Source organism: Echinops telfairi, unplaced genomic scaffold (assembly GCF_000313985.2).
Source record: "Echinops telfairi isolate 266 unplaced genomic scaffold, ASM31398v2 ScPeMD7_7416;HRSCAF=8454, whole genome shotgun sequence".
NCBI lineage: Eukaryota > Metazoa > Chordata > Mammalia > Afrosoricida > Tenrecidae > Echinops > Echinops telfairi.
In genome coordinates, this window is record NW_022111316.1 from 2,218,391 (window position 1) to 2,244,683 (window position 26,293).

The 26,293-nt window shown below is 44.8% G+C and overlaps 2 protein-coding genes across 2 annotated transcripts in view; both read left to right on the forward strand.

Annotated features, from left to right (window-relative positions):
• The window catches only part of TCN1 (transcobalamin 1), a 13,979-nt gene extending 12,830 nt beyond the window's left edge, over positions 1 to 1,149 (forward strand). Inside the window, exons 8-9 of the mRNA XM_004714927.1 lie at positions 805 to 923; positions 1,088 to 1,149. Of these exons, the coding sequence (XP_004714984.1) occupies positions 805 to 923; positions 1,088 to 1,149 (181 nt within the window). The remainder of the gene's footprint in view (positions 1 to 804; positions 924 to 1,087) is intronic.
• A 2,530-nt stretch (positions 1,150 to 3,679) lies between these two features.
• CBLIF (cobalamin binding intrinsic factor) lies at positions 3,680 to 23,416 on the forward strand. The gene is made up of 9 exons (XM_004714926.1): positions 3,680 to 3,758; positions 4,632 to 4,808; positions 5,463 to 5,576; positions 6,077 to 6,217; positions 8,465 to 8,646; positions 13,145 to 13,322; positions 16,066 to 16,267; positions 21,293 to 21,411; positions 23,355 to 23,416. Exons 1-9 carry the CDS (start codon positions 3,680 to 3,682, stop codon positions 23,414 to 23,416), a joined length of 1,254 nt encoding a protein of 417 aa, XP_004714983.1.
• Positions 23,417 to 26,293: the final 2,877 nt, after the last annotated feature.

Here is a 26,293-nt window from a genome sequence, read left to right on the forward strand (position 1 = left end):
AAATAAATAAACTGAAAAAATAAAAACAATTTTTACATGAGCATAGGTACAAAACCTGGCACTTAAATGTCACAAACCACATTCTCACTTTCAAGCTAGTCATAGCCCCCTAAGGTAAGCTCCTCTGGCCAAGAAAAGTCAATTCATGAAATGAAGATAGTGACTTTGGCTCCCTAAATCTAATCAATAATTCTCTGTTGTGCATCTAACAATGCGGTGTAAGATGCCACAGAGGAAACTCAGAATCACAAACACAGAAAATGATATCATTATGAAATGATTGGAAAGGCTGCCGTCAAGGGTTTCCAGAAAGGGGAGAGAAAGACGGCTGAGGGATCTGCAATAGACAGTGACTATGTCACTTGTTTTTAAGTAAGCACGACATGCAATAGTAAGTCACTCTTTTCTGCTCTTCCCTAAGAGAAAACCACTAAATATGGTGCCTGTGGGACATGAAGACGCCACCCTCTACTATTGTTTTAACACCTTCCACAGTTGCTATCTTTGAGTAGAATACAAAATTTGTTGGTTTCAGAGTATCTACTACAGTAGGGGGTAAAGGGGGAGAAACCATGGTTGTTGCTTTTCTAATTTAGCATAGAGTGTAGAATGAATTGGAATCAGCTAGAATGCTTATGAACAAGGCAGATTCCTGGCTACCCAACCCAAATCTATCGAATCAAAATATTGGAGATAAGGCCTTGTTTCCAATTATTCTTGGGCACATTAAAGTTTGAGACATGCCCGTGGTGGGTTTCCTTTGGAAATTCTGAGCGCCTGTAACCAGTTCCCTGTTCCCCACAGCTTCACAATGAAGGAGACTTCATGGGGCCCGTATATCACCTCCGTGCAGGGCCTAAAGGCCAACAGTAATGAGAGAACCTACTGGGAAATTCTGAGTGGAGGCATACCACTGAGCCAAGGTAAAGGATAGATACAGACAAGACCCATGAGGTGACAGTGCTTGGAGCACTCCCGTGCGAGAAAGAGAGCTTTCGTGGGAAATGGGCCAAGAGGTTGGGAGAGGTGGTGAGTCCCCTGAGCCCATCACATGGTGATTCACCTATTTGTCCTTCTTTTTTTTTAGGAGTTGGTAGTTATGTTGTCCATGATGGAGAATATTTGGAGATTCGTTGGAGCAAATACTAATCAATCAAAACCTTCCTCAGCTGGTTCTAAGATCTAATTCATTTGCAATGGACATTTATGCAGAAAGCAGCCCCACACTTCCTCTTCGCTCTTCCTAATCTCAGTGGATGAGTCAATTCTCCACTTCCCTCTGCCTGTTCAAGAAATAAACCAATAACTGAACAAAAAGAGCATGTTCTTATCCATTCATGTGAAATAAAAGGGATTATTATTATTATAAGAGGAAAGGCCACTTGAAGTGAAATAAAATAAGATCGGGCCGCATGTTTCATAAACTGGGTTCCACTTCTGATTTCCTATAACCTGGAAGAGTGACACTGAACAACTCAAAAAAAATAGAAATAAGGTTCAATGTCTAGTGTTGCAGGAACAACCAATGAGATTAAGCAAAGAGACCCAGCTCTCAAGGCCTGAATACAAGAGAGAAGGATCTAACTGTCTAGATAGACCTCATTTTTTTTTTTGAGAGAGAGGGAAAGAGAGAGAACTTTGGTGCCCTGGAGAAAGGGTAAAAGGTGAAATTTACACATTTTCAAAATCAATCCATACAGTTTTGGAAACACTATCGCCCCTGCTGATGTCTCCACTGTGTTCTTCTTGTTGCTCTCCAACCTCACTCTTTCGTTATCTTCTCCATAAAATGATCCTGATATTTAAAAAATACTTTTTTAAGTGAGTCATGTCTCAGTAGCATGAGCCAGGTTACACTTGGCCTGAAGTACCGGAGCTACATGCATAGCATCAGAGCCCAGAAGTCCCTGTAAAGTGGTAAACGGAGAAGCTGCCTGATGTAAAGCATCAGCAAACCATTTAAGATGCCCTCTGGGAAAAGATGCTTTCCAGCAGAATTAGCTTACTTGTTACAGCCATGTTTCTTTACTTACACATCTTCTATTTTCTGAAATGTAAACACCCATCTAATTACACTCAAAAACTGTTCATTTTTTCATTTTATTTTCAGAGCCTGTGTTTGAGCCCTGTAATGTCCAGTGAATTAACTGCACAAAGACTTTTTTTCCCATCGTTTTATTGGGGGCTCATACAACTCTTATCAAATTCCATACATACATCAATTGTGTAAAGCACTTTTGTGTATTCATTGCCCTCATCATTCTCAAAATATTTGCTCTCCACTTAAGCCCCTGGCATCAGCTCCTCATTTTTCCCCTCCCTCCCCACTCCTCATCCCTCATGAACCCTTGTTACAAAATAAATTATTTTGTCATATCTTGCCCTGTCTGACGTCTCCCTTCACCCACTTTTCTGTTGTCCATCCCCCAGGGATGAGGTTATATGTAGATCCTTATCATTGGTTCCCCCTCTCTCCCCCACCCTCCCTCCACCCTCCTGGTATCACCACTCTCATCACTGGTCCTGAAGGGATCATCCATCTTGGATTCCTTGTGTTTACAGTTCCTGTGGGTAGCAGTGTACATCCTCTGGTCTAGCCAGATTTGTAAGGTAGAATTGGGATCATGATAATGGAGGAAGAAGCATTTAAGAACTAGAGGAAAGTTGTATGTTTCATCATTGCTACACTGCACCCTGACTGGCTCATCTCCTCCTCGCGACCCTTCTGTAAGGGGATGTCCAGTTGCTACAGATGGGCTTTAGGTCCCCACTCCGCACTCCCCTGCATTCACAATGAGATGATTTTTGTTCTTTGATGCCTGATACCTCATCCCTTCAACACCTTGTGATCACACAGGCTGGTGTGCTTCTTCCATGTGGGCTTTGTTACTTCTGTGCTAGATGGCCACTTGTTTACCTTAGAGCCTTTAAGACCCCAGATGCTATATCTTTTGATAGCCGGGCACCATCAGCTTTCTTCACCACATTTGCTTTTGCACCCATTTGTCTTCAGCGATCATATCTGGGAGGTGAGCACACAGTGATATGATTTTTTTGTTCTTTGATGCCTGATAACTGATCCCTTCGGCACCTCGTGATCACAAAGGCTGGTGTGCTTCTTCCAGCACAAAGACTTTTAACTGTTAGATTTCTCCCCAGTGCCTTAAACAGCATATTGTAAACTACATGCCTCAGATGATGAAGGATGTCGAGCCTTAGAAGTGGCCCAGGCTATAGGGAAGTGGTGGCTGGTAAGCAGCCAGGCAGTTGTCTGAATATAAACAGGTCGAGGGGGAAAGCCTTGGTCATACTTGCACATTAGTGAAGCCTCCGAATGCATTCACCCAAAGTTTTGGTGAAATATATTCTCCCAGCATTCCCTTCACTGCATCACCAGCCCCAAGCTCCTCACCTGAACAGCACCAGCTGCCTTGCTGTCCAAACGTCACTTCAGACAGGCTGGGAGGGTCTATAGTCAGTAAACTGAGATAAGCACATGGAAAATTGTTGTATCAGGAAGGTCACCACAGGTGGTTTGAAGTGGCTGGGGGCTGGAAGGGGTGGGGTTGAGGTTACGTTACAAAAAGCATATATATAAGAGAAGGTAGAGACAGGCTACACTTATAAAGCTTGGAATCTGTGGACGGGGTCAGACATGGTCAGGACAGGAAGACTGGAGATGCCCGGGTTTGTCCTCCAACTCCTGAGCCTTCTCTGGGCTGCAGCAGAGATGAATACCCAGATCCGGAGCTCCTGCTGTGAGTATGGTGTTATTTTCCAAGCAAATCAGAGAAGCAGCTCGCTGGGGGGAGGGGCAGAGACCTCACACACCCATGTTGGCAGATTTGAAAATAGCAATCACTCTATCTATTCCAAAACTCGCTGTCATCAATTCCTACTAGAACAAGGTAGCATGGCTCCTTAGGGTTTCTAGTGAAGCAGTCTCATCTTACCCCCAGAGAGCAGGTGGTGGGTTGCAACTGCCAACCTTTCAGGTAGCAGTCCAATGGTTAATCCACTGCACTAGCAGGACTCCTAGCAATCACGAGAGGCGTTCCAAAAAGGGAAATGTGAGTATGAGTTGATCACCATCTTCAAACAACTTAGTAGCATCAGTTGTGTGAAGGACCAGTCTTTAGTTTATAGTAAAAGAGACTGAAATGCTGTTGCAGGGATGACGGCTAGTGATATAAAGACAGACACTGTGTGGCTACTTGAACAGGTACCACTTCTAGAGGGGGCCTTGGTAGCGGCTAAGGACAAGTCACATCCCAAATCTTTCATTCCCTTGGTGAAAGAAAGGAGAAGATAGAAACGGGTGGGACAAAAATCGGTGATTTCTAGAAATGTGCTGGAGCACAACGGAAAAGTCCCTAAGACATTGTCCCTGGAGTTACTAAATGAAAAACCCCTTTCTTGAAGATATGGGCATTTGAAAAGTTATAGGACCTGTTCAAAGGACAATCTCAATGTTTGTCCAATTCTCAGGATAACCGCTTCAAAGGGCCATCCCTTGGCAGACCAGCACGAATTCTATCTTTGCCTAAAAGGCATAGGAGAAGCAGCAAACCTATTTCTGCCGAAGGGGGAATGCAGCCTAGGAGTTTAGCAGATTGCTCTTGTCTTCTCAGTTGTCCCCTCTGCCCAGCAGCCCGCAGTTCACAGCATTCAAGCACTCATGGAGAGCTCGGTGACCTCGTCAGGCTTCCCAAACCCCAGCGTCCTCATTGCCATGAACCTGGCCGGAGCCCTCAGCCTGGAAGCCCAGACGCTGCTCACTGCCAAGCTCATAGCCAGTGACACCAATGGTAAGACCCTCCGCATGCTCCCTGGACCTCTGCACACTGTTCACCACCCGTGGACCCCCAACTCAAGCGTCCACCCATCTTCATGCTGCCTCTGACCATATCCTAATTACACAAATACCCTTCCCCACATGCCTGGATAGCGCCTGGAGAGAAACAGACGTAAAGCTTAGCACGTTCCTGGATGAGGGCAGCAAAGCAGAGAGAGCTCTTGACTAGATGTCAAAATAGCTCAGACTCGGTGACAATGGGTTAGCCCTTGATTGCTCTCAACCCCGTGTTGTTTACAAAACTGCTGATTCGAATAAGAATAACACAACAATAATAAAGTATCTGCTCGACCTACCTCACACAAGTTGCCTGGAGGTGCAAGATACCTGATAAAGTTTAAATTATTTGGCAACTATAAATCTCTCATATGCAAATTTTGATGGGTGTCCCAAAATTATTTTTATTATTTTGTAATAAATATCAGGGATTATGAATAGAGTCGTGATACTGAAGCCATCAGATTAGATATTCCTGAAATTTTTTTATGTTTCTTTTTTCCTTAGGAGAGATCAAGAAAAAAAAGCATTCTCGTGACCTTATAAAAAAGATCTTAGCCTTGGCCCTTGATGCCCTCACCCTCTGAGAAATGTGTGATTCTCTCTGTAGATTTAACCTTGGGTCAACTTGCCCTGAGCATCATGGCCCTCACCTCCTCCTGTCGAGACCCGGGGAATCGTGTATCGCTTCTACAAAGACAAATGGAGACCTGGGCACCTTCAAGTAAGATCTCACTGGCAGAGAAGGGAGAGTGAGGCAAATGGACCTTCCTGAGAGTTTTCACCCTAGGAGGAGGAGTTAGGGTGGGAATGTGGAAAGTGGGCAAGGAGAGACGATGTGGCCTTCCACCCAGGCCCCTGAATCAAGGCCCTAAGGGAGACATTTCCAAGCCAAAGTCGTGGACCTGATAAGTCCACTACCAAGGGTCACAGGCTTCTCATGTCCAACGCCTGCCTGAGGATATCGTCCCTGTCATGCTATTCAAATTCCTGGTGGCATTCCCTTTTGTAAGCCTGTCCTGAGAAACGGTGATGAAGTTATCTTGTGCACTACTGCGGCTTTCTGTTCAGACAGATCTTTCTGGTGATTTTGATTTATTTTGTTGTTGTTGTTTTGTTTTGTCTTTGTTTTTTATTTTGATTTATCAGTTGGGTTTTCCCTCCTTCCCAAATGACTTCCCAATGGTGAACGCTAGTCTAATGAAGTCTCTTTCTCCTCCCAAGGCCCCAACGCCGAGGCGTCATCCTTCTACGGCCCCAGTCTCGCAGTCTTGGCACTGTGCCAGAAGAACCCCGCGGCCGCCTTACCGATAGCAGCCCGCTTTGCCAAGTCCCTGCTGGCCAACACCTCCCCCTTCAACGTGGGTGAGTAGGCCAAGCCTCAAAGGCTGCTCTGAAGGGGGGCAAGGCAAGGGCACTGCCCCCTGAATTGGCTGGAGGAGAAAATGAGAATGAGGATTTTTTTTTTTTCTTACATGGAAGAGGAGCTGAGGGGGATGAGCATGTCAGTTGATGGGAGGTCACTAAGAACTGTTTGTTGAAGATGTGACCTAAGCAATAAACAAATGCAGGGGAGAGATGAAAGTATAGGAAGCAGGGCCATGTCTGGCATGTCTGATAGCTACATGAAATCCCTGGGAAACAAGACGCCGTCCACAGGAGTCAGGGGTTGTCCCGGGCAAACGGAACACTCAATCAATGACCAGTGTTACACGGCACTACTCAGAAGCACACCTCACTAATGATGCTTCCATAGTCTACCCTTCTCAATGTTTCTCCTCAGAACATCAAAATATCCTCTTTCTGGTGAACAACCACTCCAAATCCGTGGTGCCCTCCTTCAAGTATACACGGAGGCTCTCATTCCTGCACTCTGCAGTTCTGGGAGATGGGGAGAGCTTTCCTCCGCAGCCTCGCCTCCTTCTTCCATCCACCCTCAGGTCTCCCTCCCCTGTAGAATGGCCTCTGTGAAAGCCACATCAGCCCTTCATGGATGGCAGCCTTTTCTCCTCCATCACTCTCAAAGCATTAGCTTCGCTGTTCGCTCTCTTAGATGTGCTCCCAAAGTGTTCTAGTAGCTCAGCGGTCACCCATCCAGCTGCTAACCAAAAGATGGATGGTTCAAATCCACCAGCCACTTCAAGGGAGAAAGGGGAGGCTGGCTGCTCCAAAAAAAATTACAGCCTTGGAAGCCCTACAGAGATGGAGTTCTGTTTCATCCTGTAGGATCACTATGCATCAAAATTAACCATGGATTTTGGTGTGTATATAAGGGGCTTCAAGTGATTTGTGGAAGATGGAATTAAGAGATCATAGAACTTTTCCATGGGCCCTTTGAAGCCCGTTCAGTTGCTTCATTGGAAACCTGTCTTATGAAAGGTCTATCAAACCAACAAGCAGGTGGACACGTAGTATTGTCCCCATAGGTCAAGAACAGAGTGGCCTCTTTCCCATGAGGGACCTCAAGCATTTCCCGAGCTGTCTTCGTCTGCTCAGTGTCTGAATGTCTCCACGTTCGAGCTTCAACAACATCATCCACCTTAACTAGGTTTTGTAACTTTCAGACGGAGATTAGGGTGGGCAGGGAAAGCTCTGTGAAAGGAAGGAGAGATACCATCTGCCACATGTTTCCCTTTGTTCTGGTCTCAATGTGCCAGAGCTTGCTTGTTCCGTACACACGTTTATTGTGCAAACAATGAGAAGTGCTATGAAGACTGCAAAGCTCTCACCATCCCGAAGCTCCCAGGGCACAACTACAACAAAGCACGCCAGCACGCGCTGAGCTAATGAACAGGTCCAAACAACAAAGTCTAAAAGAGTGCAGAAGAGGTACCGGTCGTGCTAGGATGACCAGCACAGGCTTCGATGAGACCTAGCAATGGCTGGGCTGTGAAGAACCGGTGGTCTTTTTGAAAGACAAGCATTGAGTCTAGATGGGACTTAGTATGCCGGTCAGTCTACATTAATTAAAAGGATGAACTTCAGAGTCACGCAGAGCTGGACTCGAGACCCAGCACTGTCATTTATTACCTGTATCATCTGGGCCAGTTTCACTTGCTGGCACAATGGACTCAAACATGGCACCAACGGCGCATGCTGCACCACAATGGACTCAAACATGGCATCAACAGCACATGCTGCACCACAATGGACTCAAACATGGCACCAACGGCGCATGCTGCAAGGCGGGCAATGGTTTTGTTCTCTTGTACATGGGGCGCTATGAGTGGGAATGGGCTCAATGGCATAACAGCAATCACTTAGCCTCTCTGCCCCTCAGACTCCTCATCGCTTCTCACTGCCAACAAGTTGATTCCGATTCACAGTGACTCTATAGGACAGAGGAGAACTGCCCTTGTGGGATTCCTAGGCTGTAACTCTCTATGGAAGTAGAAAGCCTCACCCTTCTCCCCACAGAACTGCCACCTGAGTTTCTAGTCCTCATTCCTTCAGTGGAGTTCCTTACAAGTCTTATTTCACGGAGTGCCCTGAGAATATATGAGATAATATACTTGGTGCACAATCAGCACATCATCAGTGTTAGCTGTTCTTATTGTTCTGGTGGTTGTTGTCTTATTCCACCCCCAACCCACCCCCCACTGTGATTCACAGACACGGGAGCGATAGCAACCTTGGCTCTGACCTGTATGTACAACAAGATCCCCATAGGTTCAGAGGAAGGTTATAGAGCCCTGTTTGGTCAGGTCCTAAAGAGTACTGTGGAGGATATCAGCCTGAGGATCAATGACCGTGGCATCATCGGAGACATCTACAGTACCGGCCTTGCCATGCAGGTAAATACATCACGGATACTCTTTGTTGGGTCTATGCCAAGGAGGTTGGATCATGGGATTAAAAGACCACGCTTTTGCTAAATCTGGAGGAAAGGCCAGCTTGTGTGACTTGGGTTAGACTCCTCGTTGTACCTGTGTCTCAATTTCACTACTAGTAAATAGAAACCAAACAAACAAGCCCACCACCATAGGGTCGGTTCTAATTCATAATGGCCCCATGGGGTTTCTGAGGCTGTACATCTTTATGGGAGCCAATGGTCTCATCTTTCATGGAGTGGCTGGGGGTGGTTTGAATGGCTGACCCTTCAGTTGGCAGCCCCGCAGTCACCCAGCAGTGCTGCCAGGTCTCCTTCTGCCCTCCCTCACAGGTGAAGGGTGAAAGCGAATCTCCGTGAGCTTGTTTCCACTCACTGGGGGAAAGAAACAAATCCAAGAACTCTTTGGCTTTCCATTAACAATTGTCAACGTGCTGACAGCAACTATACACTACAAAAGTTGGATAGAGGAATAAAAAGCATAATAAAGTCAGCCTCAAAACAAGATATTGGATATTCCAATTTGATGTTGGCCAAGGGTGGTTGTGCTTTTTCCCAGACCCCGACCTTGAACCAAAAAAGGCAGGCTTGAATTCAAACAGATTCATAAAAATCATCTACACCTGACTGGACATCTAATATTTGTCAGACTTGTCCGCAATCTCAATCTCATTCAGACCCCACAAGTAACCCTCGTAAATGGCAGAGCCGTGTTTGTCCGGTAGCCAAGTGGTATTCCCATTGATGCTTCCCCAGTAGATCGCCAGCGTGGACTTTCTAAGATGCTGATTGATAGGACCTTTAAATCCAAACCCCCATTCAGTAGTGCAGCATCCTCCCCTGGCATATGCATCAATGGCAGTGGGCAGAGAAAACCAACCACAATCAGAAAGTATAGAGCCTGCAGAGTTAAATCCTGTTATCCCAACTTAAGAACGTTGTGCTCCGAAGTCTCAACATAGCTATGTGCCTGTCCCAACTCAGAAAGTCTAGAAGAGAGAACTGCAGAGCTGTGAATGCAGTCATCACCCTAATTAACTCTCTGGTGGAGCAATGGCTAAATGCTCAGCTCCTAACTAAAAGGTTGGTGTTTCAAAGCCACCAGGCACTCCATAGAAGAAAGGTGTGGCCATCTGCGTCCAGAAAGATCTACAACCTTGACCCCCCACGGGGAGGTTCTACTCTGGCCTACAGGGTCACTATGAGTTGCAATTGACTTGATGGAAACAAGGAGGATTAGAAATAAATCGCTTCCTAAGGGGAAAGGGAGGAATGGAAACACATAAGCAATTAAATTAGGGGGGAAAGTCAGGGACCGGCATAAACAGCCTCAAGCTTAGTTCATGTTACGTGTAGGAGGAAATACAAAATGTCTACACCAATGTCCTCTGGAGAGGAGGGACAATGAAAACGAAGTAAACTGGCTTCTCTGTCAGCATCAAGGAGATATTGCCATCAAGAAAAAGTCTGTTTTCACAGCTGATCATACACAGAGCATTCCCAGGGCCAGGTCGAGAAAGCTTAGTGAGGATCAAAGCCAGTCTGGAAGGGGTCATGTTTGTGTTTTACTTAAAATAACCAGCCTTCCACTTAGTGCCAGACAAAGAAGTGTTTGTTTTCGCTAGTTTAGCTTGTGAATTCTGTTTGGTACCTTATCACTTGCAGGGTACACTCAGATAAGCTGTACCTGGGAATAAAGCTTTTCCTATGAAAAGGCAAGACGTCATCCATTCCTAAATGCTGTAGGCCATGTGGCTTTCTGATCAGGAGGCATATGTAACTTCTCCCGGCCTCGCTTGCTGCCCATCATGAAGTTTACCCCGGCAGTGTGAAACCTGAAATCACCAGGTGTCTGCTATGCACCCTCGTTCCAATTGAAAACCCTCTGGTGTCGAAAAGCAATGAACTCTGTCATCAAGTGAAAAACACACTTGGATTTGAATCCTAGATGTGCCACGATCTGGGGAAAATACTGGATTTATATGAATTTTTTTCCCCACAGTAGCGAGGTTGCAACTCAGCTAAAAGCAATGTGGCTGTTTTTTTTAAATCACATGCCACATGGGGTTAGTTTAGGTGACCTCAACTCAGTGCCATCAGGTTGATTCCAACTCATGGTGACCCTGTAAGTCAGCGTAGAATTGACTCTGTGGAGCCTCATCTTGCTCCCAAGGAGCAGCGGTGGTTTGAAACTGCTGACCTTGAGGTAACCCACTCAGCAGGGCGCCTGCATTTTATGGGAAGGGGAACATAAATCCCCACTTGAGGCAGAAAATGCAGGGCAGCGGCGGGGAGGGGGCTCTCAGGTCAAATGTCCAATGTGACGTTCAATACCTGTTCCTGGCCCCTGCCCAGGGCATGGCGGTGCTGAAAACCTCTATATTTTCAGTCTCCCCACAACCTTTTCCCAGAGGCCTCTTCCTGGGCCACCCACATCCCTTCCCTAAGGCCCTCATGGGTGTTTCTTCTGTTCCAGGATTTTTCTCTATCTTCTACCAGCATCCCAATGCCTTCAACATATCTCTATAGAGCTTGGGAGAAGGGATTTGATTGGCTTGTTCTCTGAACAATCATGAATGGCTTCTAATAACTCAATGTGCTACCAAGACACATCTCTCCTGGTAGAATGGGGAGGGGGAAGTGGCATGTAGACAAAATCGTGTTGCTGAGGAATACTGAATGGATGCCACGGAATCCAAAGGGCCTTATGGAGGAGCCCCTGACAAGAGACAAAGTTCAGTTACCAAGGGCAAGAGTGACAGTCATGGTGGTCTCAACAGTCTGGTGGTTCCTACCATGCACTACTTCTAGCTGAGAGTCATTTGTGACTCCCCCCCTCCCCTTCTCCCTCCTAAGCTTCAGGTGAATCCGTCACAGCAGCAATCCAGCCTTGGGCATGCTTTGGGGGCCATGCTCAGCACAGCTCTAAAGGAGAGGGGTTGGTAACTACAGTACCACCACAATACAAAATACTTTTGAATTGTATTTACAATTCACACAATACAAAATACTTTTGTGTATTTTCCATCTGAACCTCAAATAATCCCCCACAGGTGGGCAGGAATTATGTTTTCTATTTTGCCAATGAGATACAACAGTTACCAAGAATTAAATGACTTGCTTGGTATATGGAGACGGCAATAAAAGACTAAAATCATGCTATCAGGGAAGACTCTCTTGATCTCTGGCCCCATTTCCTTCTCTGCCATTTTATCATTTCTTCCAAGTGACTGAGGAAGACAATCACTGGAATTCCGATCCTTACTTTGATGGATCTGGTGGAATAAATACACAAAAAGGTGTGTTAATCCAGGTTGACGAATGCAGGGACATTCATATATGTGTATTAGAGCTTTATATCATAGAGCAATTGAATATTGAGAAAACATCTTAGCCCAGTCCATATCAAGTCCATAAGTCAGATATTATACCATATGTCCATACTAGCCCATAAATTACTCTTCAGACTCATGCAGTCACATGCAGTGAGGCAAAACATAGGAAAATCACAGGCTGGTGGATGCAAAGTCTTGTGGATCCAATGGCATGGAAACATCTCAGTGTTGGTATGATGTTCCTCCAGCTCCCTGAGTTGTGTCTCAACAGGAAGGCAAAGCAGAGAGAGAGAGAGAAGAAGTTCTCAGAATCTTCATGAGAAGGCTGTGCCCTAAGGAGGCATCATCACGCTGTGACTTGACTGACAGGCTAGCCTCTACCCCTTCACTCAACAATTATCTACCAACTACTGCCAAGAGGATTGGGGGACTCTGATTAGTCCAGACCAGGGCACAGGTCCAGCCTCCTGACCAGGGTAGGGAGCCTCTGAGTGATAGTCCTGGTGGCACTCTGATTAAAGTGACTGGCTGCTCACCAAAACCTTGGTGGCTTGAACCCACCAGCCACTGTGAAGAAGGAAGATGTTGCAGTCTGCTTCTGCAAATGTTTACTGGCCTGGAAGCCCTATGGGACCGTTCTACTCTGTCCTAGGGAATCACCAGGAGCCAACATCAACTCAGTAACAGTGGGTTTGGATTGGGGATGGAGTGACCTTCGTGACACAATCACGAAGTGGGAGAAGCTCACCAGTGGGTATCCAGGACAATGCAAAGCAAGGACGACTACCTCCATATGGCCAGGTCCTCTGCCATCAAATCCCCATGAAGAACTTGCTTTCCAGCAATCACCCTCGTATTATGTCTAAGAATTGTTAGTGTCTACAGCATTCCTGAGTGTTCCCTGATGAGTGTTGTGTGAATAGGTTGTGAAAGACAGTGAGCTAAGTGCTGGGGATGTAGCATTGGACAGATGTAGCTTCGAATCTCATGCAACTTTGATTTGGGATCTGGGGGATTGCAAAGATGAGAGGCTAAATTGATCCCTTAAACAGATTACAAGGACCAACTGGTGGCTATGCTTCATCAATCTCTCTGCTCTCCCTTTCTCTCTCTCCCCTTGTTCCCCAGGCTCTCTCTGTCACACCTGTGCAGCCTAACAAGGCGTGGGACTGCCAGAAGACCATGGATACGATGCTTACTGAGATTAAAGAGGGGAAATTCCACAACCCCATGTCCATTGCCCAAATCCTCCCTTCTTTGAAAGGCAAGACATACCTGGATGTGCCCCATGTGATCTGTAGTCCTGGTAAGAACTCTTTAAACATACGCCTCTGCTTAGGTCGTAAAGTGGCAACTTTGCCAAGAAGGATCTGTGGGTTCATTGTAAGTGGCCTGTGGGCTTGTTGGCCCCATTACACCTAGGTGGAGAGAGCCATATCTGACCGCCACTTCTCCACAGTTCGGTGCTAGTAAAGTGCCCTCAGGGTTCAGTCCTCCCCCCATAATATCTCCTTCATCCAACACATAGTTACTGAGCACCTGCTATGGGCAAAGCATTTTATGAGATGTTGGGAGGGGAAGATGCGTGGCCCCTGAAATCCCACAACACATCGCTTCATTCCGTCACTTGATGTCAGCTCCATACACCTGTGTGGACAAATGCTATGCAGCATCTTCTCATCTCTGCTCTTCACAATGTCAGAAAGAATAGGTGGGGTTAAATCCACAAAAGCTGGAAGAATTATATAATCATGAAAGAGAAATGCAAGTCGCATTGAGAGCAAAGATTAGGGGTTGTTTTTCGTCAGGGAGACTCTGGGGAAGCACAGAGTTGACATGTCAGCCAAATCTTAAGGACTAAGTATCGAGCCTTAGGGCCTAGCACAGGGCAAAAGGGTGAGTGGAAACCCGGCATGCTGCTTTTCTGCTTGAAATATCTTCACTTATCCAATGACAAATATAATGCACATCCCTAACATTCAAGCAGAAATCCACACTCTTAGAAGGGGCAGTGCAACTGGTACAGATAGGAACTGAAAATATAGGGAATCCAGGACGGATGAGCCCTATAGGACCAGTGGTATGAGTGGCAAAACAGGGAGGATAAAGGGAGAATGGGTAGGAAAGAGGGAACCGATTACATGGAACTGTGTGTGACCTCCTCCCTGGGGGACAGACAACCGAAAAGTGGGTGAAGGGAGACGTCAGACAGGGCAAGATATGACAAAATACCCATTTATAAACTATCAAGGGCTCATGTGGGAGGGGGGAGCGGGGAGGGAGGGGAAAAATGAAGACCTAATGTCAGGGGTTTAAATGGAGAGAAAATGTTTTGAGAAACGATGTACAAATGCGCTTTACACAATTGATGCGTGTATGGATTGGGATAACAGTTGTATGAGCCCCTAATAAAATGTTAAAAAAAAAAAAAAAAGAAGGGGCAGTGCAGCATACAAATGTCATCACCACAGACACAACTAGTGTTTGGTGTGAATCCCCCCAATTCTTCCTCCTAATACGATGGCAATGCAATGTATCGACCACCTTACGGTGCATGGATTTCCTAAGACAAGCGGAAATCACTGAGTTCCTTGTCTCTGTCAATGCCAAATTTGCGGAGGCCAAACTCACGTCTTGCTAACCATTTCGCTAAGCTGCAGCCCCATGAGTCCCCGACATTCAAGTTGTTTTTAAAGTGGTCACGGAGTACCTGCGAGAGTGCTGCACTAGTTGTCCAGGTACTTTCTTCGGTGGTCTGAAATGTACTACGTTAGTGCCAGATTCATTCAAGACGACAAAGGGACCGCAGCAACTGAACAAAGGGGTTATGTAAGGTACAAGATTCCTTCCGGGCTGCAAATTCTTTTAAGAAAATGAATGATCATTGTAAAGCTCTCCGGTCCTCAGTATCCCTGAATGAAACCAAGAGTTTTATTTGTAACACGTGGTTGTTAGGTACCATCGAGTCTGTTCCGACCCATAGCGACCCCATGCATAGCAGAATGAAACATTGTCCAGCCCTGCACCACCCTCACACTGGTATTTCTATATCGGCAGGGTCACCAAAGCGAACAGGTTTCAGCAGAGCTTCCAGTCAGAGAACAGACAACAAAGCTGTCCCGCTTCGGAGGAACCAGCTGCGAAAACCTTATAACACTAGTTCCTCAAAGAAGTCCACAAAAGCCACAAAGTCACTGCCATTTCTTGAACTGTTTTCTGAGAGGAGTTGTCACTGACAGATTTTTGTGCCCATAATAGGTCCCGTAAATTTTGACACAAACATTTTGTCCTATGGTGGTGGCTTATGTGTTGCTATGATGCTAGAAACTATGCCCCCCCATGTTTCCAATGCAGCAGCATCAACCACAGGGAGCTGGTTTCAGCAGTTTCCAGGTTAGGATGGGCAAGGAAGAAAGGCCTGTCAATCGAATTCCAACAATTAGCCGATGCTGCCCAAAACAGTGTTGGGAGACAAGCTCCCTAGCTTGAACCAACTGTCCTCAGCCATCGAGTCATTTCAGAATCAGAGCATCCTTAGAAGGCAGGGTAGAAAGCAGAACTGAACCCAGGAAGTTTACCAGGCTGTACATCTTTAAGTCTATACAGAAGCAGAATGCTATGCCTTTCTCCTGTGGAGTGCTTAGTGGGTTCCACCCACTGACTTTTCGACTGGCAGCCTACACTTTACACACTGCGACACCAGGGCTCCCTCCCTCATTAGAAAACACTGAACACACAGTGGCAGCAGCAGTGGGATCAAGCATATCAACAATCATGGCGAAGACAGAGGGCTGGGCAGCATTGTCTTCTCTTGTCCATGGGGCACCTAACCCCTTGGCACCTAACAATCATCTCTGACAAATTTCGTCTCTTTGCTCTTCACACAGGCGGAAGGCAGAAAGATAACGCTCTCTACACCTGAAAAAAATTGTGGTCTCAGAAACCAACAAGGGGGTTCTGACCGACATATTGACGGACAAGGTCAATATGAGTCAGAATCCACTCAGGGAGGTTGGTTTGGGTTTGAGTTTTGTCTTTGCTTTCGACAGATCACGAGGTGCAGCCAACTCTCCCCAGTCATCCTAGCCCTGGCCCCACCTCAGCATCCAACATCACGGTCATGTACACCATAAATAACCAGCTGAGAGGGGTGGAACTGCTCTTCAATGTGACCATGGATGTGAGTGTGAAGGGTGGATTGGCGCTACTTGTCGTCCTAGAAGAAGCGCAACGCAAAAGTCCCATGTTCAAGTGAGTGTAACAAGCAACCCTGACCGTTCTCCCCAGGCCTAAACCGAGTAGCCTCATCCTGTGTCCATATTTCCCTACCTTCTGATAATGGGACAAATGTTTATGTAATAGCCCTTGTTGTGATTATGAGGTGCTGTCGAGTCTGTTCCGACCCCTAGCAACCTTATGCACAGCAGAATGAACATGGCCCGGTCCTCCGCCATCCTCACAATCATTCCCATGCTGAAGCCCATTGTTGCAGCCACGGGGTCAGCCCCTCTCCTTGAGGGCTTCCTCTTCTTCACTGACCCTCTATCAAGTATGGTGTCCTTCTCCAGGGACTGGTCTCTCCTCGCAATATGACCAAAGTACATGAAACCTAGTCTCACCACCCTTGCCTCAAAGGAGCAGGCTGGCTGTGTTTCCTCCAAGATAGCTTTGTTTATTCTTTTGGCAACCCACGGTACTTTCAATATTCTTTGCCAACACTGTAACTCAATGTATCTATTCTTATTCAATGCCAAACTTTCACGTGCATATAAGGCAATTAAAAATATCATGGCTTGGGCCAGGCTCAGCTTAATCCTCAAAGTAATATGCTTGCTCTCCAAAACTCTAAAGAGTTCTTGGGCAGCAAATGTACCCAGTGGAATGTATCTTTTGATCTCTTGACTGCTGCTTCCAAGAGCATTGATTATGGATTCAAGTTGGACAACATCAACCTTTTCTCCATTTAGCATGGTGCTCCCTATTGGTCCAGTTGTGAGGATTTTGGTTTTCTTTACATTGAATTGTAATCCATCCTGAAGCCTGTAACTCTTGATCTTCATCAGCAAGGACTTCTTAAGGTATCCAAAATCTAGTAAGTAGGCAAGATTTTCATGAGGAAATTAAACCATATAAATCCATATATAATGAAAGTTTTAAAAATAGGAATTCAGAAAGAGAACGTCTATTGCAGTTAGAATAGTCAAGGGAATTCTGTGACTTTGGACCACATTCAAAGGATAGATGCCATTTGGGAATATATGGAAATGGGGGCCTAGGAGTAGGATACGGCCAGAACAGGGCACCTGAGATGGAAAAGAGCCAGGACTCTGGGGTCAGTCAATAGATCACTTTGTCTAGTGGGGAAAATACAGGACTGAGTTAAGTGAGTAATATCTATTAAGTGAGTAATAGCTAGCACTCACACATTAAGGGTTGAGTCTGACTTAAAGCAACCTTGTGGAACAAAGTAGAACTTATACTGTAGTTTTCCAAGACTCCCTCAGAGTGGCTGGTGGGTTTGAACTACTGGCCTTATGTTTGGTTAGCAGCCCAGAGCATGACCCACTGTGCCTTTCTAGGACAGTAGGCTGGGTTATAAGGTAAGCAAACAAACAAACAAAAACCTCACTGCCATCAAGTTAATGCTGACTCATATGACACCCCACCCCCACCCCCTCTGTGGGTTTCTGAGACTGTAACTGCTGATGGGAGTCGAATGCCCAGTCTTTCTCCCTCAAATGTCGACCACGCAGATCCCAGCCCAACTTGTAACCAACCACTATAACCTTAGGGGACAAGGTAAAAAGCCTGAAAGGCCAGGCTAAGGAGTGTGGGCTTCACTTTGTAGGGAAGCATTGCAAGTCTGTGAGTAAGAAAAGACATTTTGTAAAATGTTAAGCAGATTGGAAGAAATGAAGACAAAGAGGAAAACTAGGGAACGACTTGATAATGAAGCTGTAAGATGAAGAGATTTCATCTATGTAACTGAGAGCCTCATCTGGACTAGAGGGACCCAGACCAAGGAAGACCCCATCGGGTTCTGAGCCACAGGATGGGGAGGTTAGGAGAAAAAAGTCTAAGGTTGTCAGGGATGATTGTTAGATGCCAAGGGGTTAGGTGCCCCATGGATAAGAGAAGACAATGCTGCCCAGTCCTCTGTCTTCGCCATGATTGTTGATATGTTTGATCTCACTGCTGCTGCCACTGTGTGTTCAGTGTTTTCTAATGAGGGAGGGAGCCCTGGTGTCACAGTGTGTAAAGTGTAGGCTGCTAGTTGAAAGGTCGGTGGGTGGAACTTACTAACCACTCCACAGGAGAAACACGTAGCATTCTGCTTCATATAGATTTAAAGATGTACAGTCTAGTAAACCTTCTGGGTTCAGTTCTACTTTCTACCCTGCCCTCTAAGGATGCTCTGATTCTGAAATGACTCGATGGCTGAGGACAGTTGGTTCAACCTAGGGAGCTTGTCTCCCAACACTGTATTGGGCAGTGTTCAGTTGTGAGCCATTGACAAAATGAGAAGGCTTTTGGAGATAGAGAGCCGATTGTCATCTGCTAGATGATGACAAGAGTTTCGAAACTGAGTCGTAGGTGACAGAGCCAATCCACTCAACAAAGCCATGAGACAGGACTAATGATCCCATGTTAGAGCCAGGCCCACTGAGATCCCAAGAAGTTAAATAACATTCTGAAGATCACACTATGTGTAACAAACTGTGGAGCTCGGAGTCCAGATTTGACTCACTCTGAAGTTCAGGTGGGTTCCATTGTCCTATCCAAAAGGGGCAGGATATGTAAATAAATCAAAGAGAATCATTTAATTTGGGGAAATGTCTATCGTTTGCAAAAATAAGAGGAAACTGTGGAGAACTGCAGATCAGTCTAGGTTTAGAGAGATGAGAGGGAAAGTGCGAGGTCAAGGGAGGGAAAAAAAGAAGCTATTTCCCAAGGAAAGATGAGGTGATCCACAGCATGTAATCCTGCAGCCAGACGTTCAGGAGGAAGACTGACAAGGGGAGACGTGGGGTAAAAGGGAGCTGATATCAAAGAGTTCAAGAAGGAAAAGAACGATTTGAAACAGATGGTGGTAGCAATTGTACGATACTGCTTGATGTGGCTGAACTATGATATGATATCTGTATTAGCGCCCAATAAAATGGTTTGGGGAAAGAAAGAAAAAAAGACTGACAAGTGGTGAATGAATGGTCCCCAGTGACCTATTCCATGAGATGGACTGACACAGTGGTGTAACAATGGGCTTGAGCATGGGAACGGTTGTGAGAACGCTGCAGGACCGAGCAGGCTTTTGTTCTGTTGTGCACCAGGGTCTCTATGAGTTGGAATCAACTAATGGCCCCTCACACGCACCTGCTGAGTGCACTGTGACTGCTGCCACTGCCCAGCTCCGTAAGGTACACGGCGCCCCAAGACTGACCCAGTTAAAGTTGCATTTCAAGAATATTTCACTGTCTTGTAACACATGTACATCATGGAATGCTATGCAACCGGCAGAAATGAAATGCTGATGCACGCAATAGTATGCATGAAACTTGAAGACACTCTGCTGAGTAAACTAAGCCAACCACAAAAGACAAGTGTATGATCTCACTTATACAAAAATACCCCCAAAAGGCAAATGTATAGAGACCAAAGTTAATTAGTGGTTAGCAGGTTAGGTGGGAGGGAAAGTGGGGAGTGGTTAACATTGATGGAAAACCCTCATGAAGGTTAGAGTCACCCAGCTGATTGTTTTCTCATTGTTTTACTCTGATCGCCGTTGTACATTTGTAAAAAGTTGAACTGGCAACGTTTTGTGATAGGTATCAGCAAAAGGACATAGCTACAGGGCTACTTAGAGATAACCAAGCACTTCCTGGAAGTTGGTCCCTTGGTTAAAGGTTTAGGGTCTCTTGGAACATTCCAGTTAATTAGCCTAATAAGGCATGCAGTGCTTCTGTCCTCCCTCCGGCATCATTCCATATTGCCAAGGGTCTTAAAAGCTTTTGGGGGCCATCCAAGGTCCAATAATTGGTTTCTCTTCACCTGAAGCAACAGAGGAAGGAGAGTCGGGAACAGGAGGTGAATATGCAAAAGTGTGGCTCATTGCCTCCCTGAACATTTGCCTCCGACACTGGAAACTGGGTGAAGACCTCCACCCTGTCTAAACATCTTGATCAAAGATTCCATAGAAGAATCCTGATCAAGAGGGGGAAATGCAGAACAGAATTTCCAATTCTCCTGTATTCTAGACTTTCTGGTGTCATGGAGGATGGGTAAAACTCTGATACTGTTGCCCTGAGATAATCTTTAAACCTTAGACTAAAAATCTCCCCTGAAGTCTTCTTAAAACCAAACAATATTATAGCTTAACTCTAAATTAAAAAGGATCTGCCTTGAACATTATACTCTCTAAAGAAATCTCGATATGGGACCACATTGACACTAGGAACTCAAAAAGATTAGTTAGAAACAAGAGGTTCCAGTGATTTTATGTTAATGAGGAATAACTCAGAAAAAGAGAATGAGGAGAGTTGCATGGTTGGAATAATGTAATCGATGCCACTAAATTGTATCAAGAGAAATTATTGAATTGGTGTATGCTGTGTATATTCTCAACAACTAAATAAATAAAATTTAGGGAAAAAATACTTAGCTTTCAAAGCAACATTTTGAAGGTACTCTACTTCTTCCCTAAGCTAGCTTTCCTTGCTACTGATTACACACATAATAAATGTGTATATTAAAAACACTGAAGAGAAAACAGTAGAAAGAAGAAAACAAATCGTCTAGAGTCCAACCAATATAGATACTTTGTATAATCAGATAGTTTTTGCCATGCATATTCCAAATAAATGTCCATGGGATAGATAACATGAGATAGATATTTCATAAAAATGTATATGTTATCATTTACTTAACACTATTGCATAAGCATAGCAGTTCTCGTGCATTCTCTTATGATTTCTCAGGTCGCTGAAGATTAGGAGAAAATATAATTTTCATAACTGTAAATATTCTGTCTTGAATACTCGTTTCATCATTTACTTAATCACTTATCCATTGTTGGGCATTTGCATATTCGTAGGTTTGCTTACTGACTCATTTTCATTCTATTTCATTTCACGTATGGGAATGTCACATTCCTCAGTAGCCGCATGTCTTCTTCTGAGCAGGATTTCATGTGATCTTTAAAGCACTGGGGAGGTCTCTAGCCCCTCATCTTTAACCTCTTGTGGGATGACACCTGAGCCAACTCTGGTTTTGTTCTTGCAGATTTGAAACCACTATGACATCCTGGGGTCTCGTCGTCTCTTCTATCAACAACATTGCTGAAAATGTTAATCACAAGACATACTGGCAGTTCCTTAGTGGCAGAGCGCCTTTGAAAGAAGGTCAGAAAAGAAAAGGAACAGGGCATATCTCCCATAGTCAGAAAAACCTTTCATTCTATTTAATTTATCCATTTACTCCATTAATAACCATAGGATTGTGCATGTATGTCGAGTGGTTGGAAAGACAGTAGTATATACACTGATATACGTCTATGCAGTTGGGTGGCTGGGTGAAGAGATTGCTACTGTTAGCCGCACAGTTGACTCCAAGTCAGCGTGACTTCACATCTGTGCTCCACAGTTGTCAAGGCTGGGACCTTCGAGAAGCACATCTTCCAGGGCACCTCCTCTTGGAAAGTTCGAACCGCCAACTTTTCAACTAGCAGTGGAGCACTTAACCACACATGATGATGATGATGATGATGATGATGATGATGATGATGATAGAGATAGATGATAGATAGATAGATAGATAGATAGATAGATAGATAGATAGATAGATAGATGGTGAGCTACCAAAACAGCTTTAAAAACAAATTGAGACACCAGACTATACTCTGAACCAGCAGTGAAATAGCTAATGACAAGTGATGTGAACCGATTGACTGAAAGCCATAAAGGTCCAAAGGAGGAAAAAGGAGATTAACATGAGTGAGGCAAAAAAATGAAAAAAAAAAATAAGATGAAAAAGTAGTAAGAATTCTAAGAATGGTGATGACTTTGGCATTAAAATATCAAACATAGATCTACATATGACCTCCCTGGGGGACGGACAGTGGAGAAGTGGGTGAAGGGAGACGTCGGACGGTGTAAGATATGACAAAATAATAATAATTTATAGATTATCAAGGGTTCATGGGGAAGGAGGGAGCGGGGAGGGAGGGGGAAAATGAGGAGTTGATACCTGGGGCTCAAGTAGAAAGCAAATGTTTTGAGAATGATGAGGGCAACAAATGCATAAAAGTGCTTGACACAATGGATGGATGGATGGATGGATGGATGGATGGATGGATGGATGGATGGATGGATGGATTGTGATGAGTGGTACGAGCCCCCAGTAAAATGATTTTTAAAAATATCAAATATAAATGTGCAAAGCAAAACCACAGTTGATCTACAGCCAGTGGAAAACTAATATGAGATAAGACTAATAGCTCCTATTTGTACATGTTATCTTAGTTCATGCCCACAGGAACTCTGTAAGTATTCGTGGCTCTTTTTACAGAGAAGGAAAGCTAAGACACTAGAGCCAGTTGTACAGGATGCACCTGGGTCTGTGATAGAGCACAAATCCTTCTCAGGGCCTCCAACCCCTCGTTCTCAGGCCACCTTCATCTCAAGAATTGACCTGGAATCAAACAGGTTTATTCTCGTATCTGCCCATTAGTTTCCTCTCTAAAAGAGGGAATGCTAAACGGAAAGGTCAAGAATAAATAAAGGCCTCAGGTATCCAGAAACAATTGGGCTTGAGATTGCCATTCTTTCTAATGCCTGGCTCTTCTTACGCTACTGATGGATAGCATCACCATTTCTTTCCTGCCTACAAAGACAGGAGTTCACAGTCCACCGCCTTTCCTTACTTCTACAAAATCCTCCACAGTGAGCCGGAGCTGCTCCATGGCATGCTCTGGTTTGGGCCCGAGCCTTTTTAAATAATTACTAGCATTGATTACACATGTATCCTGTGCCAGGTAAAAGCCATTATTTCTAATCCTGAAAAGAGCTCCTAAGAGTAAATGTGTTTCACACATTTTGTAAATGAGGGGAAGGAGGCTCACCTGAGCAACTCAAATGGTTTACCCAAAGACACACACTCCACAAAATAGGGATCTGGGCACTAGAAATATGGGACTTTGAATCCCGGTGTTATGCTTTCTCCATCTTCATCAAGCTACCCCGTTCACAGTTGGATAATTTTAATCCTTTGCCAAATGAAATGGGCCGAACCTTTGGCGAGTCAGTGTGTACCACCTCCATCTCATGTTATTTTCTGTTTGATCCAGGTGTTGCAGACTACATACCCTTCAACCAGGAGCACATCACAGCCAACTTCACACAATACTAACAAGAAGATGGGTTGGGGCTCCACCCACCCTCTCCAGCTGATTTGTGGTATTTTTTCATTTCATTTCAAATTGATGAAAAATAAAATACTCGTGGTGCTACTATATCCCTGGGTTTTGAAAAAGAGGCCAGAGGAGGACCACTATATAGAATAAAAGATGCAAATTTCCCTGGAGCCTCAATATTGGTGATTCATGGGAAAATAATGTCCAACTTTTCAAGGTATTAACTGCTAATCATCATCTAAACACAGGGTAAGGTGAAAGGGGGGAGGCAAGTTAATCTTTTGTGAGATCATTCGGTTCTTCTTGATTGATAAGCCAACATAATCCTTCATTTTGACAACTGAAAGAATATATTTTTTAAATCTCCCAGGTTTGTTTTTATGCCAACTATAGCTTTTTCCAATCACCAACTATAAACAATACATGCCTAGAATATCCCCTTCAAAAATCAAGTTAAACAGATATGGAAACAGGTAAGGAGATGATGTGGGTGTAGACCTTCGCAAGAAAAATTCAAGCTTCTGATGACAATCATAACTCTAATCTCTGCCAGTAGAACTCACTGGTATAACTTTTTTAAAGTGGAAGAAGAATATTTAAAAACATTTATCAAGAGACCTGAAATATCATTTGCTTTAACAACAAAAAAATCCCATTTCTGAAATGTATACAAAGTTGAGAATCCTAAGAGCACACATGTTGTTAGTTGCACTCTTCTGTACGACAGCAATACACTGCCGAGTCTTCCCATCATCGATGTGTTTGAGCCCATTGGTGCAGCCCCCGTGTCAAGCGCTCTGGTTGAGGGCCTCAGTCTTTTTCACTGACCCTCTCCTCTAGCAAGCACGATGTCCTCTCCAAAGACTGCTCCCTCCTGACCACATGTCCAAAGTACATGGCATGAAATCTTGCCAACCTCGACTCGAAGGAGTTCCAACTGTACTTCGAAAAAGAGAAATTTAACATTACCGTATATACTCGAGTATAAGCCGACCCAAATATCAGTCAAGGCACCTAATTTTACCACAAAACTGCATTAAAAGTGTGCTGAAAAACTCAACTTCTACACGACTCTATACGGTAAATCCTCAACAATTTCTATCTTTTCTCCATGGACCATGCTGTTCTTAATTGGTTATGAGGAGTTTTATGTTCTTTGTGTTGAGATGTAACCCATACAGGAGGCTGTGGTCTCTGATCATCAGTTAATTCTACAAGCTTTCTTCAATTTCAGAAGCAACGTTGCTCACTGGCATCTCGAAGGTTGGTCATGAGTCTTCCTCTAATCGTGATGCGTTGTTCTTCTTCATATAGTCCAACTTCTCAGATTATTGGCTCAGCATACAGACTGAGCAAGTATGGTGAAAGGATACAGTCCTGACACACATCTGGCCTGGTTTTAAACCACATCCTTCTATTCAAATGACTGCCTTTTGTTCTGGGTTCAGGTTCTGAATGAGCACAGTTAAGAGTTCTGCAATTACAATGCTTCTCAAGGCCATCTATAGTTTGTTATGACCCACCCAGTCTACTGACTTTGCCTAGTCAAAAAAATACATCGTTCTGGTGCTCTCCAGTGTCAGCCAAGATGCATCTGGCATCGGCAGTGATCTCCCTTGTTCCACATACTGTTCTGAATCTGGCTTGAATTTCTGGCAGCTCCCAATCCAAGAACTGCTGGGACTTTTTCAATTATCTTGAACACAATTTTACTTGTGTGTGCTATTAAAGAAATTGTTCAGTAATTTGTGCATCTACCTTTCTTTAAGATGGGCTGGGGGGTGGGGGGAATGGGCACGAATACAGATCTCTCCCATCAGGTACTTCGGGCACTGCATCAGTTTGTTAAAACGTCTCGATTGCTATTCTGTCAGTTCCTGGAGACTTGTTCTTCACTAGCGCCTTCAGTGCAGCTTCGACTTCCTCCTTCAGTACCTTTGGCTCTTGACCAGATGCTGCCTCCTACAATGGTTGAATATTGAAGAATTACTTTTGGTACAGTGATTTTGTGTAGTCCGTTCATCCTCTTTGCTACTTCCTGCGCCGTTCGTTATTTTGCCATGAACGGAACGCATGGCCCTCAAGTCCGCTCCTACTCACAGCGACCCTGCAGGACGGGGTAGAACTGACCCTGTGGGTTTCCAAGGCTCTAACTTTTTTTTAAAGATGAGACGGTAACTTTTTATTGGAGTAGAAAGCTTCATCTTCCTCTCCTTTTGCCAATAGACTCTTTCAATATTGCAGCGTAAGCTTTGAATGGATGCTCTAGTTCTTCCAGCTTGAGAAATGCCACGCACAGCCTTCCCTTTGGGCTTCCTACGTTCAGGTCTTTGTGCATTTCCCTAAGATACTTCACTTTGTCTTCTCAATCTGCCCTTGAAGGTCTCTGTTTCACTCATTCACTTCATCTTTTATTTCTGTGCACGTTGGCTACTCTTTGTGCAAAAGCAAGTTTCACCGCGTATCTGTACCATGGTGGCTTGCTGTTTGCACTGATGCCGGAAGCCACTGTATTTCAAATACCCACGAGAGATTTCAGCACAGGTTCCGAACTAAGACAGACCGGGAAGAAGGTCCAGGCAATCTGCGTGGGGGGGGCGGCGGAAAGGGCTACTGAAAACGTTGTGGATAGAAACACAGACGAAGGGGAGGACACCACACCAATCGGCTTCAGATGTGAAGACTTTGTTTTAGGTGAATTCATGGTGCTAGGTGGGGATATATCAGCGGGACTGAGGGAAAGTGTGAAGGGGAGTAGTAAGTTAATGACAACAACATCATCATCATAACGCATGGGTTCCCTTGTATGGGTGGGATGTGTGTGAAGTGGAATTCCTTGGAGTGACTCTTCGCTCCCGGTCTTTGCAACTCCC